The sequence below is a fragment of the Aulonocara sp. 'chitande type north' Nkhata Bay genome, linkage group LG11, assembly GCF_057382095.1.
Source record: "Aulonocara sp. 'chitande type north' Nkhata Bay isolate Kocher_YH1m ecotype deep benthic linkage group LG11, A_spYH_male_GT1.1, whole genome shotgun sequence".
NCBI lineage: Eukaryota > Metazoa > Chordata > Actinopteri > Cichliformes > Cichlidae > Aulonocara > Aulonocara sp. 'chitande type north' Nkhata Bay.
In genome coordinates this window covers 34,112,712-34,126,490 of record NC_141354.1, presented here as the reverse complement: position 1 = coordinate 34,126,490, position 13,779 = coordinate 34,112,712, and the positions used below count along the sequence as shown (strand labels likewise).

Sequence of the window (13,779 nt, the reverse complement as noted above, 5' to 3'; positions counted from 1 at the left end):
AAATCCCACTGAACCCCTCAAACCATTTTAAATTAAGAGGGAAGTCCAGATCCCAAACCTGAATGTCATGGAAAGTTTTAATCGTGCAGTTTTACAGCTAAAGCATAACATTTGCTTTACATTTAATATTATGTAATACCAGTACCAAGGTTCGCCAGTACAGTTACTAGCAGTTAACACCGATATTAAAACATTAAAAGTTGCAAATGCACTTTATTCTTTCAATAGAAAAAAATATGGCATGACTTCAAAAAGCCACTGTGATAATGTATACTAATAACAGGTTACGTCTGATCTGTACATTTCTTTTCTTCAGTTTAAACAATACATAGAAAATGTTAGTTATGTGAAATAACCAAACACCAGCATTTCGGAGAATATCGATGTGCTTATGTTTCTCTTTTTAGGCCTTAAACTGATGACACTGGTGTCAATACTCAAAACAAGATTTTGTATTGGACATATGGGTACTTATTTGTTATTCGCATGAACACGCTTTCGCAATTTACCATGAATTCTTCTCAGAGCCCGAATAAACTCTAAAAATATTAAGTATGTGACATCCAGCAAGTGTTATTTATCATAACAAAATCTTAATTTAACTATTATTTTCAATGCCAAAGTAGTTAAGGGCAGGGATGTCAAACATACAGCCCCGAGGACCAAAACTGCCAATAAATACAACAATACAGTGACAGAAAAATCTTTTTGTTTTTTGGAATTATTCTAGCCTGGAGTGAAAGTATTAGGAAAGTTACATGGTTTTATATGTTTTTTAACAGAATCTTTGAATCATAACATTGAGATATAGTTTTGGAATTTCTAATTTTTCCTCATGCATCTCAGGCTGTTTTTCATCTGTTCTATAAATGGATCACTCATTACATGACAACAAAATTAATAAAAAATAATGCCTTCTGTTGTCTGGCACATTTTTAAGGGATTTGGATGGCGAATGTCTTTCTTAGGTTTATGGTTTCAGCTTTTTAAAAATCTTGGCTACAGCTCTGATGAACAATTTCAGAATGTACTTCTTTATTCTTAGAATTTTTTTCTAAGTGTGTATGAAATGATTTTACTGGTCTTAAGATGAAAATTTGTCTGTATGTGGTCTATGAACTAAAGAAGTTTGACACCGTGGCTTTGAGTTAAATAGAACAGCATGTACATCACAACAATAAATAAACTTGAACGTGTTGTACATGTCAAGAAATATTCTGCGAGATTTAAAGAATCAGACTTTTTAGAATAAAATACTACTTTGTTTTGTGAATCTGATAAGTTTCTCCCCTTAGATCTCTTTTTCTGTTTGGTCTGACTGTTGTAGGATGTCTGCAGTTTCCTGGTTGCACACCTATATTTAAAGCTTACAGGCGTTATTTTTGAAAGAAGGTCATGGGCAAAAAAAAAATCATTACCACTGTCAGGAATGCTTTTTTGTCGCTGTTGCAGCTAAGTTGTAATTTGTAAAAATGTGTGTTGGGTGCATAACAATCAACATAGATTTGCTTGCCAGGATACAGAACAGATCTAGGATAAAACCCTGAAAGAGAACTTTACCAGTGCATCAAACACTTGACTGAAAGACGGGCATATCGGAAGTCAGTGGTGGTCACGCTGGTGCCATCTTGGATCCAGGCAGGGTTCCATTACCAGGCAGGTGAAGTGGATGTGAAGTGAAGTACTGTGTCACTCCTGCTGAACACCCTGAGGATGGAGAAACGCAGGTCAAGTGCAGGAGTCTACCCATCTGACACTGAGACAGCCAATACCCTAAACCAAGTGCCACTCCAAAAGAATATAATTGGGGTTTTCCCCATCTGTTTTATTTTCAAAAATAAAACTCAAGACACTGAAGTTACTCCAGATTACTACACTGTGTTTCACTTGTACTTATTTAGCCAAAATTGAGGTGACTAAAAATAGGGGACAAGAATAATCATTATAAAGACAGTTAACCACTTCATTTGCTGCTTATCCTCTTTGAGCATTTATTGAAACATTACTTGCATTCTTTTGTACTATTAAAAAAGAAGAAGAAGAAAAATTAGTGGCAAGTGAAAGCTTATTGCCAAACATTTTTACATTCTAGTAATTTCACTATCACTCACATGGGAGTGAGAGAGAGAGAGAGAGAGAGAGAAATAGAGCTATCTCCTCTAGGATGCAAGATGAAAAACAAATGTTGAAGATCAGGAATTCACAGGGTGTTAAACTAACATGAACAGAATATATTTAATGGGAATGAGCATTAATCTTGGCAAGTTATACTAACAAATGAGTAGTTATTCAGTTTAATTCGATTTTATTTATGTAGTATAGCAATAGTGATTGCTATAGTATAGCAGTCTCCAGGTGCTGTAAGCAAAGACTCTACAATAATACAGAGATTAGAGTTATGTAGATTCAAATTCCAAGTCAATATCTCCCTGTTGGTGAAAAGAGATGAAAAACCATGTACTATCTGGGTTTGCTTAGAAACAAATGGCTGCAAACTAGTGGCACAAAAATGAAACTAAAGCCATTGTCTCAGAGAATCAGTTAGGTCCATAGGTTTTTGGCTAGCAGCAAAAGTTTTGTAATTTTGCCTCTGTAAACCACCTCATTGAACTTTGACTTTAAATGATCATAATTAGATTGAAGTATAGACTTGCAGCTTTAATTCAAGGGGTTTGACAAATGTTATTACAGATGTTTTATATCTGTGCCCCATTTTCATAGGCACAGAATCATTGGACAATTGAGAGCTGTTCCCTCATTGTCCCATGACAAATTAAGCAGATTAAAGATCTGGACTTGGGTCAAACTTGCATTTGGTATTTTTTATTGCATAGTATGAAGTCCCATGAGATACTGTTGCAAGTTAAGGACGCCTTAGAATCATTAGATTTGGGGGGGGACCAAAATAAAACTATCAGAAAGATTGCAAAAACTTTAGTGGTGTCCAAGTCAAGAATCTGTTACATTCTTATAAAACATGGAGGAATTGGCCAGTTCAGCAAAACCAAACATCCCCAAAGACCACAGAAGACTGGATAGAGAAAGCCCAGTCAAGAACACTCAATGAGGGGGGAGTATCATTGTCAAGGTCTGCAATCATGAAATCCCTTCATGAATGTTAAAAATGCAACAAGGTCAAAACCACAACTTACACCGAAGAACAGGAAGGAAAGATTAGACTTTGGACAGATGATGACCAAGATTAGCTGGTACTGAAATAATGGGAAGGAAAAAGGCATCTAGAAGGAAAGAGGCAGCTCATGACTCAATTAATACGACATCATCTGTCAAACATGGTGGAGACAATGTTATGGCATTGGGCATGTATAGCTGCCAGTGGAACTGGGCTATTAGTGTTGGCAGTGTTATTATATTGTGTAGTGGATAATGAACCAAAGCATATTGCAAAAGAGTTTCTCAAGACAAAGAGATGGGATCCTAACCCTATTCTTCGATGGCCAAGGCAGTTACCTCATTTCAACCCAGTAGAACATGCTTTTTAATTATTAAATACAAAACTGAATGGAGAGAGGGCCACAAACCTTGCGGTGGTGTACAGAGGCACATTGCAAAAAGTGGTGTAACTGCCCCAAAAGTTATAGACCTAACTGTATTGCCCAGAGTTGGACTGCATGTGACAAAGAAATTACCCAACTTAGTCACACTGGCCATCAGTGTTCTATAAAGTGCTACTTTTCTAGTACAAAGACTGCATGATGTCCCATTGTGCCTCTGTGGAAACAGAGCTGGTAATTTAGCTAATTCTACTCTAATCATTAACTTCTACTTAAACATTTCTAGTAGTGTGAAAGCAAGCAGTAGACCGTTGCTGATACACTGCTATGCTAAATTTGATAAACAGCAATGGAGACAATATCCTGACCGATAACAGCCTTGCATTTATGTCGCCCTTTTGTCAATTTTGTTCATACAGAAAACACAATATTATAATTGCAATTAAAGCGCCTACCTCATATTTGTGTCATACATATAATTATCAATTAATCTAGCATGCATGTCTCTGGAGGAGGATGGAGCACCTGAGGAAACACAGGACCAGAGAGGACATAAAGACTGCACTGATTCAAATCGTGCTGTTGCCTCAAAGCTTCTTTCTTTGAGGCAACAGTGCTAACTGTGACGCCCGTAGAATTTGAATCTGTTATACCAACAATCTTTTGACTAATATGTGACTACTATGCATCATTAAGGAGTAAAAGGTTAAAAAAAAAATTCCTGAACACAATGCCAAACAACAAGCTTTTTTATTGTTTCCATCACTTTTCTCAGTCAACACTGGCAGGCATAATTTCTTTTTAGACAACAACAAAATGGTGTGAGTTCTAGAGTGAAGCAAAAAGCAGAAAAATAAATAATACTGTGTACAAAAATACAACCTCACTGTATAAACGCTACACAATACAAAGCAAAAAGACATGGGAGACTCCTTGGCTATCGTCTCCGCCGGCATATGGCACTTATAAAGACCGAAACAGTCAAGCCTAAAATTCTTCCCAAAACATGCAAATGTGAAGTTCTATAAAAACAAATGCATTTATCAAGTGTGTCTCGCTGGTAGGTCTGTAACATAATGTCCCCAGAATATGAATAAGTGAGTACTTTTAGTCTTTGGTCAGCCTGAATGAAATTAGTGCAGAAAAGCACTGAATAAGACAAATACCATCCAGCCACTTAATGCTCTGTATTAAGGAGGATACTCATAGGAAATTACTATCTATAAATGGCAACTGTGCATATGTTAGTGACTGTTATAAAATGTGACTGATTTTCAGTATTGATTCTTTAAAAGGTTGTTACCAACATGTTGAATTTCTGAACTCTCTTGGGCAGCGTTCTAGATATTTCTTTAGGAATAGTTCTCCAGGCTCCTTGAATGACATTCAAAGCTCTACTTTGGACGTTGGCTTCCTTTTGGTCTCTTCTCTGTGGAGATGATCCCCCAGTGCTGCAATTATCTTAAGGTTCGAGCTCTATGGAGGCCAAGCCATTACTTAGTGTCTTGTTTTGTGCTTTTCTATCCACGTATACTTTTACTGCATTGGCAGTGAGTTTGGGATCATTGTCACGCTGAAGAATTAAGCTTTTGCCAATCCAATGCTTTCCAGATGGTACATCATGGTGGATTAAAATCAGCTGGTAGTTTTGCACGGTCATAATTCCAATTTTGGCAAAATCCCCAACACCACTGGTTGAAATGCAGCCCAGAACCATGACAGAGCCTCCACTGTGTATTACAGATGCCTGTAGACACTCACTGTGGTTGCTCTCTCCTGACCTGCTCCAAACATATTTTAACTCAAAATGTAACATTTGGATCAACTCCACAAGACCTGTTACTGCTGATTTATAGACTTTTTTTGTGATTTCTTTCCCTGTTTCCCTTCTTTAAGAATGGCTTCTTCATAGCCACCTTCATACTGAGAACATTTATGATGGGGCTTTGCCGAAAGGAGATGGATCAATTGAAAGGCCAGATGCATCTTTCCGGTCTCTGGGTCAAGTCTGTATTGACAAAGAGACCTGACTCAGGTGTTTTTGCTGTTTCTGAAGGACACGACTTCCATATGCTGTTTTAAGGACATAGTGCACGACATGCTAAAATAAGCCAGATTTTTGGCTAATAATCCCCTTGTTGGTCCAAAACACTATTTTATGCCAGTAAACTAAGTTATCTTTGGCATTAACTTTTTTGGGGGGATATTCAACTAAAGAAATGGGATCATGCTATTAACAAGGTGCTAAAGTTAAAAATTAAAACTGTCTTTTTGCTAACTTGTCTGTTACGTAGACAACACTGAGTGATTTAAAAATCTGTGTTAAGTATCTTAAGAAACAAACAAACAAAAAATCCTCTTAAAATTGGACCGGACTGAAAATGAGTGTAAAAACAGCCAATATCCAAAGGAAAACTTTGAAAGCCTGTAAGACAGTCTGGATACTTAGAAGCAAAATATAAAGAAATGAGGAATTTGCACAGCAATGTATATACATGAATGTCAATAGTAAGTTTGTAGATCTTTCACTGTTTAATGGACGCTTACTTGTGCAGCGGACTGTAAACCCTCATCAACAAACATCAGAAAAAAATGAGTTACCATAGAAGGTCAAGCTGCTTCTTGTGAACATAACTATACAAGTGCTTGTACTATACAAGATAAATATTGTTGTTTTCTGTGGCTTTTCAAAGATTTTCATTCTATTATGCCTGAGTACCTGTTAAGAAAGCACAGGATCCCATAAAAATGCAGATAAATGATGATGTGGTTGAAACAGAGCTGTGCTGTAGATGCAGATTCAAAAATGATCAATTTCCATAAGTGTCAAAAGAGATCATGGTCACTCATGCAACAGAAAGTGTGCACAGATCTGGTAAAACTGTCTCGAAATCTCTCGTGCAACGTAAAACAAAGAGTGTCATGCATTTTTTATGAGCAATCAATAATCATTCCTAATCTTTCCACTGACGGAGAAGCAAAACAGCCAATCAAAACATGACAAGGATGACTTGCAGGAAACATGAAACGAAAGCAGATTCTCTGTCTTTGCACTATTTGAAGCCATTCATGACTGAAGCGTAGAAGAGATGTCGGGTAGAGACACTTCACTTTTTACTAAACACTTTGGGAAAAATCAGATGCAAACTCCAGATATGTCATCTCCAACAGCACCAGCCTCTTTCACTGTCCATCATGCATCAGGGGTATGCAAATACAAAAATAAAACATTAGAAAACATCAATAGCAGTTAAATATGAATAAATAAATAAATAAATAAATACATCTCACAAAACACATTCAGCGGTGGGTTTGTTACACATGGCACAGAGCACAACAGCAAAAATAAAAACAGAAGTTTAGAAAATAGAAGAACAGAAGTGAACTTCCATAAATAGCTTCAATATTTTTGGAGCGAAATTACACCACAGACTGTAGAAGAAAGTGTCAGTCCTAAACTCGCCTCGCTTTGGATTCAATGTGGGCTTCTCAGTGACATCTCCATGCTGCAGGCGACACATCCTGATCCTACACTTTGCTACTGTATGCTGGGCTATCAATCAGACAAAGGGCTCCTTTACAAACAGGCCCAGCTAAGATCAACCGGTGACTACTGCCCTGCAGGTGTGTGTGAGCACTCGGAGGTCTTGAAGGTTCAGTCTTTGCTCTCAGTGCGAGTTCGTCTGATCAGTGAAGAGAAGAAGCTTCGACCTTGTGGTGGTCCCATTAGCATGGGAGCTTGGTTCTTGTGAACGATCTCAATCTGGTATAAGAAAAGAGAGAGCTGAGATTTAGCTCAGAAAGGAAATGTGTTTTAAGCTGTCTATTAACATCTTCACATAGCATTTTTCAGTAGCATTATGAAATCACTCAGTGCTTACTATACAGTAGACTATAAAGGGAGTTTTCCCAATGCTGCCTGGCTTATAGGGAGCATTCACTCTTTAATCCACGATGAAAAAAACTGATGTCTTGTCAATTTGTCTTTCTGCTTTGCCAAGTGTTGTAAGCCATATTCACCCACTCTTATTATTTGTTTACTCCAGCACGCCTGCTATGTACAGTGCTGTGAAAAAGTATTTGTTCCCTTCCTTATTTCTTAGTTTTTTGCATATGTGTCATAATTGCATCGCTCACACTATCAAACTAATTTTAACATTTGACAAAATCAACCCAAGTAAACACAAAACTGTGTTTGTAAAATGATGACTTCATTTATTAACCAAAAAAATACTAACCACACCCAGGCCCTATGATATTCTGAATCAAGAAATGACTTAAATAGAACCTGCGTATAATATAAGTGCAGTTGGCTAAAGATAAAACACAAAACAGATGAAAAAGAAACTCTTTAGGATCAGTCAGTCTGAAAAGGTTTAGACTCCTTTGTAAACCTATGAAAAAACAATTAAAGTACAAAATTTCTGTTCTCCTTGACTTTTTCCAAAGTCATCCAGCGGACCAGACTGAAGTCTTTGATGGGCCGATTCTGGCCCACGTGCCTCATGTTTGACACCCCTGATTTAGATTTAAACCACTGAAATATATATGCCAGACGTGACTGTAAGCTAAAATACTGACACATAACACTTAACACATAATATAGTCTACTTATCTTTTGATTTAAGCACAAATTTGAAATTTGAATTTGAAAAATTTGAATTTGAAAAATTTGAAATTTGAAAATTTGAATTTTCTTTCTGTATTAATTATTTTTGTTATTATTGTATTTAATTGTTTTAGTGCACAATCCATGTCACACATGTTTTTGAAACAGCTCCTGATACTGTGAAACTATGTTTTTTTTGTTTGGTCTGTTTTTTGGGGTTTTTTTGTACGACATTTCTTGTTTTCAGATAAACATAATTCGATAATTTTACAGCAGCTATACTTCATATATATATTGATGTGATGCCACAATCAACAACAATAAACACAAACACAACAAAAACAATGGTATTTAAACTATTATTTAGTTTTCACAGCTCATTTACAGAAGACTTTTACCTATAAAATGAAAGTGCCTCCATAATCAACAAATGACTTTTTTGAATTATGTTTACCTTTCTTTTAAATCTCAGAAGGTTATCCCCATGAAATAATAAGGTCTCTATCCACTGTTCATTATACCCAGCACTTTATCCCCACAGAAGCAAATTCAGCAATGCATTAACAATTAAAAAAAAAATCCTCCATATGGATGTTGCATCCAAATGGGTTCTTGTCAAGTGGCTTATGAATGCATATTTGAACGTCCTGACTACAACAAACTTTGAGAATCCCTGGGGTTAGTGACTCCGATAACATATTATTGTGGATTACTGTAAAGACTGAATTTTATATTATCTGACAATATCCTGTTTGCCTGCAATGATGCAATTTCTTTTAGGAGTTGCAACTGTAGATCGATGGAACCCCAAATATCAACCATCAAGGGTTGTCATATTAAGCACATCATTATAGAGTTGCACTAAGAGTCTAAACGCAGTAATGGGGAGGGGAAATGCTACCATCTGCATTCAAAGGACCACATTCACTTCAAAGGAAAGATGCCATTTATTGTGCTTGCACTCTGACGCTGGAGCAATTACTTAGCTTTTGTGGGCTTTCTGCCATCATTAAACATGATTGAAGTTAATGTTTATCAAGTACTTTGCCATAAACATGCTAGTCTTTACAGACAAGACAGTGGCCAAAAAAGAAAAAAAAGATCTAAAGTGATACCTGAAATAAATTTGGATGGTAATCAAGCTCTGTTTCTTTAAAATGCAGGATTAAGTATTTATGTGGTTCAAGGGCCCATGGAACAATATGGCTTTTAGACAGAAAATAAAATAATTTGCTCAAATGAAGCATGGATGTAATGAGCTATCAGGTCACAATTAATCATCCAAATTAAGAAAACCGAGGGGGGATTTTACTTAGACCCTAATGAAGGTGCATTGTACCAGAATCAAATTTGGAAATATGGTGCCAGTTATTTTAGATCTACTCATCAGAGTGACACATGCTGCATTTAGCTTAAAATCTTAAATGGTTATGGTGTTAAACATGGTATGCATGCAGAGACTGATATGCATTTGCATAGCTGCTGTTGTTAATAATTAGTGGAACAACATCCAATTTGAAGTGTGATGTTTTTGTAGGCATTTAACGCGTTAAGTGATTCAGATGCAGTTCAGACATACAGAATGAAAAACTTTCCTTGGAAATCATTGCAGCACAATTATGTATCGTCAGAGCCCAACTTTGCTCTGTGTAGTTGTGCCAGCAGATACAAGAGCACTTGCAGGCCACTTGTTTTGTCATGGCTGGGCGATCCATATGTAAATCTCGGCAGCACTTCATCTGCAGTGGTGTTCTAATTAAAGCTAAACACAACCGTAATCAACGCAAACTCAGGAGTTTCCTTTTGAAAAACGAGCAACTTGGACAGAGAGAAAACACTTATCGAGGTACACGTTTGCGATCTAGACGATGAGCAAATTAGAAGAAATAAGACTTGAATCATTAAGAATTTGTTATCATAAATTAATGCACTAGAATATAAAGCAGCAACAGCTGAACTGTTATATTAATCTTAATATTAAAGCATATATATTTGATATTTTTTTTAAACATGTATCAGCTTTTGGTTTGTTTGTCAGAAAGCTATATATAAGATATATATAAATCTTTTAAAGTTTGTATCTGTCTTGTGTGAAACTTGTATGAAAAGCATACAAGAGTGAAAACAGATATAAGATCCCTTGAAAAATTCTATAATAAAACTTGTATGTGTTGGATACTTACTAAAACAATATATGAAAGTAATGAGAAAGTGGCCACTTTCAGGAGTAAATCATATAAGTTTTTACTATTTCTTTTCCATATGGGAGAAGTCATTGAAAGAAGATTTAATCAGTCACTAAGGTGGGTCGCATTAATGACTCCTGGACATCTTAACATCTTAGACCATAATGTCTATAAACCAATACCTTCTTATGAATATGCAGATGCATAGACAAGGGATAAGTTTTCTGTTTTGGTTTTATAATGCAGTTGCAATAGAGCAGGCTTTGTTAGCATACAGTTAAATAGCTGATGTGGTTTCAAAACCATTGTCTTTCACCTAACAAGCATTTAACTTTTCACTTTTGTTTTTTATCTTCATGATGCCCGTGTGGGGCATTTTCATAGTAGAACTCAAGATCTCCCACACAACAGTAACTATGTGTTTCCTCAGAGGTTCCTCAAACAGTCTGATGTTACTCTTTAAGCTCAGAATAAAAAACAAACAAAGAACTTTTTGAAAACTTGAATTTACAGAATGAGTCATGGATGCTCATTGCCACATGTTGGAAAAATTCTCAAGCATCAATATGACTGTCAGACTGCAGATTCCATATGTAAAACGTATTAATATTTTTTCATTTGCAAATCTTTTTTTTGTAAATGGAGATTACAAAATACTTTGCTCGATTCTTCTTTCACTGCCCTTACAATTTACTTTATATTGGCATATAACTGTCTTTAGTTTGGATGAACCATTTGTGGAAATGCAGTTCAACTTACAGTGCACGGAGTCTGCATCCAAGGTTCACCATCAATCTGCATTGGAAGGGATTTACTGGTTCTGTAAGTGAAGAACGAGAAAACATGCTGTAACAAATCTTCACAATAAAACCAAATAAAAGCATTCTGCACCAGGATGCTTAAAAATCATCACCTTAATTTATACTCGTAGCATTTTTATGCTTTTTCTTATATGCCATAGCATTTGCTACCATAATAAACTAAAAACAATATAATAATTGGAAGAAACAGGCACAAAACATTGTTAAAGACTGACCTGATAGTCACAGAGGAGCACTGTGCCAAGCGTCGTCCAGCGCTCTTCAGGCCAGTGTAGATCTGACCCATCTCCATGGCTCCTTCGAGTCCCACAACCTCCAAGAGCTGGTCAGACAGGTCTGAGACAAAAGCAAACAAAAGCAACAAAGCAAAGAAAAAACACTTTTTTAACCATGCAAAGTCCAGCCAAGTTTTGTCCTCATTATGTTATAGTATCACTGCTGCTTTTGAATGTAGCTACCATTCACATGAGAGGTAAACAATGCAAAAAACTCGTACTAGGAGTGAGAAGACACATGAAACAAAGTACAAAAGCGAGGAGGGGAAGAGGAAAGTGAGAAGGAGGTGAGGAAGAATAAAAGAACATGACATGTGATGTTCCTCACTTCAGAGTTTGCCTTCTGTTGCTGAAATATTTAATATTCACTGTTTAAAAAAAAAGATAGAAAAAAGGCAACAAGCTACAAACAAAACAGCTATTAATTAGATTGCACCGGCAATGCAAAGCAATCTTGTGATAATATAATTATTAATTTCTCTTCTGTTTTTCAGTTATGAGCATTGATTTTGCCCCTGCTGGAAGCCCAGTGTCACGCAGGGCCCATCTGTTTCGGAGGCCCGCTCTGCCTCCGACTCTCCATCAACTCATCCCTCCACAAATTAAGAAGCTGCTGCCTCGCTGTTGGTAGTATACAGACACTAATTGAAACTAAGACCCATTTTTAGGCACTCGGTGTGTGTGAGCGTGTTAGCCCCGCAATGCCGTGTGTACGTGAGTCGTGTTGGTTTCCTGAAGGAGTGTCGTGGGCAATGTTGCTGTTGCGGTGAGATGTTGTTGCCGCCGCCGAGCTATGGTGTCCAGCTGTCACCATGGTGATGGACATGCGTCTGCCCCTATCTCAACGCTGGACTTTGAGTGCAGCACTTTCCAGGGTCGGAGTGGAAGAGTGTGTACACATACAATCCAAAGCAGGTTGACCTCCCTGACACTGAGCTTTAAAGTTGCTCCCCCCGTCACGTGACTTCTCACGTTGATGTGAACGGCTCATGCAGGCCCATGGTGACATATATGATGGACAGCATCACCAAAGCGATAGGGATTCCTGTTTGCCCCGAGCTACAAAGATCTATTATACTCTAGAGCTCTTAGCTTGGGAAAGAATGCAAAGGCTGTAGCTGTGCTGGTTTAAGAAGGGCAGGAGGACCCTGTGCAGCCAACACACACACACACACACACACACTAAAACACACTCACAGACACAAATTTGCTTTTAGTTACAACTTTTACGATGTCTCAAAGAATTAAAGACCAACCCTGATGAAAAAAACGAGCCTATTATTTTGTGAATTCTTGTAAATCGTGTTGCTGCAGTGACATACAGTCCTGTATATCACTCATTTCTTTATAATTTGTTTTGTTTTTAGAGCTTTCAGGCCTTCTTGTGTGTAAAATAGAGGACAAAAGGAGAAGTAGCACTCCAACTATCTACAGGTGAACAGCATCTGAAAGCCAATAAAGACCTGATATAGGCCTTCAGTTTATCTATCTGCTCTTCACTGACTCCCCATTAGAAATGAGATGAATCCAAATGTATGGAGGAGGTAAGATGAGAGGTACAATAGTGAATGTCTACAGCCATCTGTAAAACACAGCCGAGGGCGTGTCCTAGTAAAATGTAAAGAAATGCGATGTGGCTCAAATCTTTTGCACGGTACTCTAGAAGAGTAGTGTGGTTAGAGCTGAGCTACATTTCTGATGTTGTACAACATCTGTCTCCCATATAAGTACTTTTATTTAAAGGTCCAAATAAGTTTCCAAAATTACATTTTCTAAGTTTATTTACTCTAAAGTCAGCTACACCAGAGTATATCAAGTATATTTAATTTAAAAGTAAAGATGCTGATGCAGTATATTAAGGTTGTGACAAATCATTAATGTTAGTTATGTATCAAGTTGTATATTGTTCACCCGCAATATACAACTTGACATACTGTAACTTAAGTTTATTTTCTTTTCTGAAAATGAGTTTACCGACTTTCTTACACTCCAGTGCCTTGCAGTGTACACTTATTTGCATTGATGCTGATACCTTGCCTGGATCTACAGTCCAAAGAAATTAAAATATGTCCATTGGCACAACTAAACAGAATAATGAAACTGTTTAAAACTCAACACACCCGTACCCTTACAAATTAAATTGTATTGTATTTCCTGATAGGAGCATTCGGTCTCATTTTTACAAAAGCCTGAAATGAACCTTCAGGTAAAAATTGTTCTTTCAAATTAAGAGTTGAAAAAAATAGTTTTCAAAATGATAAAAAAAAATTACAGAAGCTATCCTCTGTCTCAGAATTGTAAGGAAATTGATTCTGATCAGAATCTTTTCTAATCTGTCCATGTTCCACCTCTCCATGAAATGTCATGAAATAT

General features: G+C 36.8%; 1 protein-coding gene across 2 annotated transcripts in view; it reads right to left on the bottom strand.

Annotated features, from left to right (window-relative positions):
* Window positions 1-4,246: 4,246 nt before the first annotated feature.
* Window positions 4,247-13,779, bottom strand: part of dgkb (diacylglycerol kinase, beta) — an 80,291-nt gene continuing 70,758 nt past the window's right edge. For both annotated transcript variants that reach the window (XM_086312276.1, XM_086312277.1), the window contains 3 exons: window positions 11,347-11,467; window positions 11,070-11,130; window positions 4,247-7,278 (listed from right to left, as the gene is read on the bottom strand). In XM_086312276.1, coding sequence (XP_086168402.1) covers window positions 7,171-7,278; window positions 11,070-11,130; window positions 11,347-11,467 — 290 coding nt within the window. In that variant the 3' untranslated portion in view covers window positions 4,247-7,170. The remainder of the gene's footprint in view (window positions 7,279-11,069; window positions 11,131-11,346; window positions 11,468-13,779) is intronic.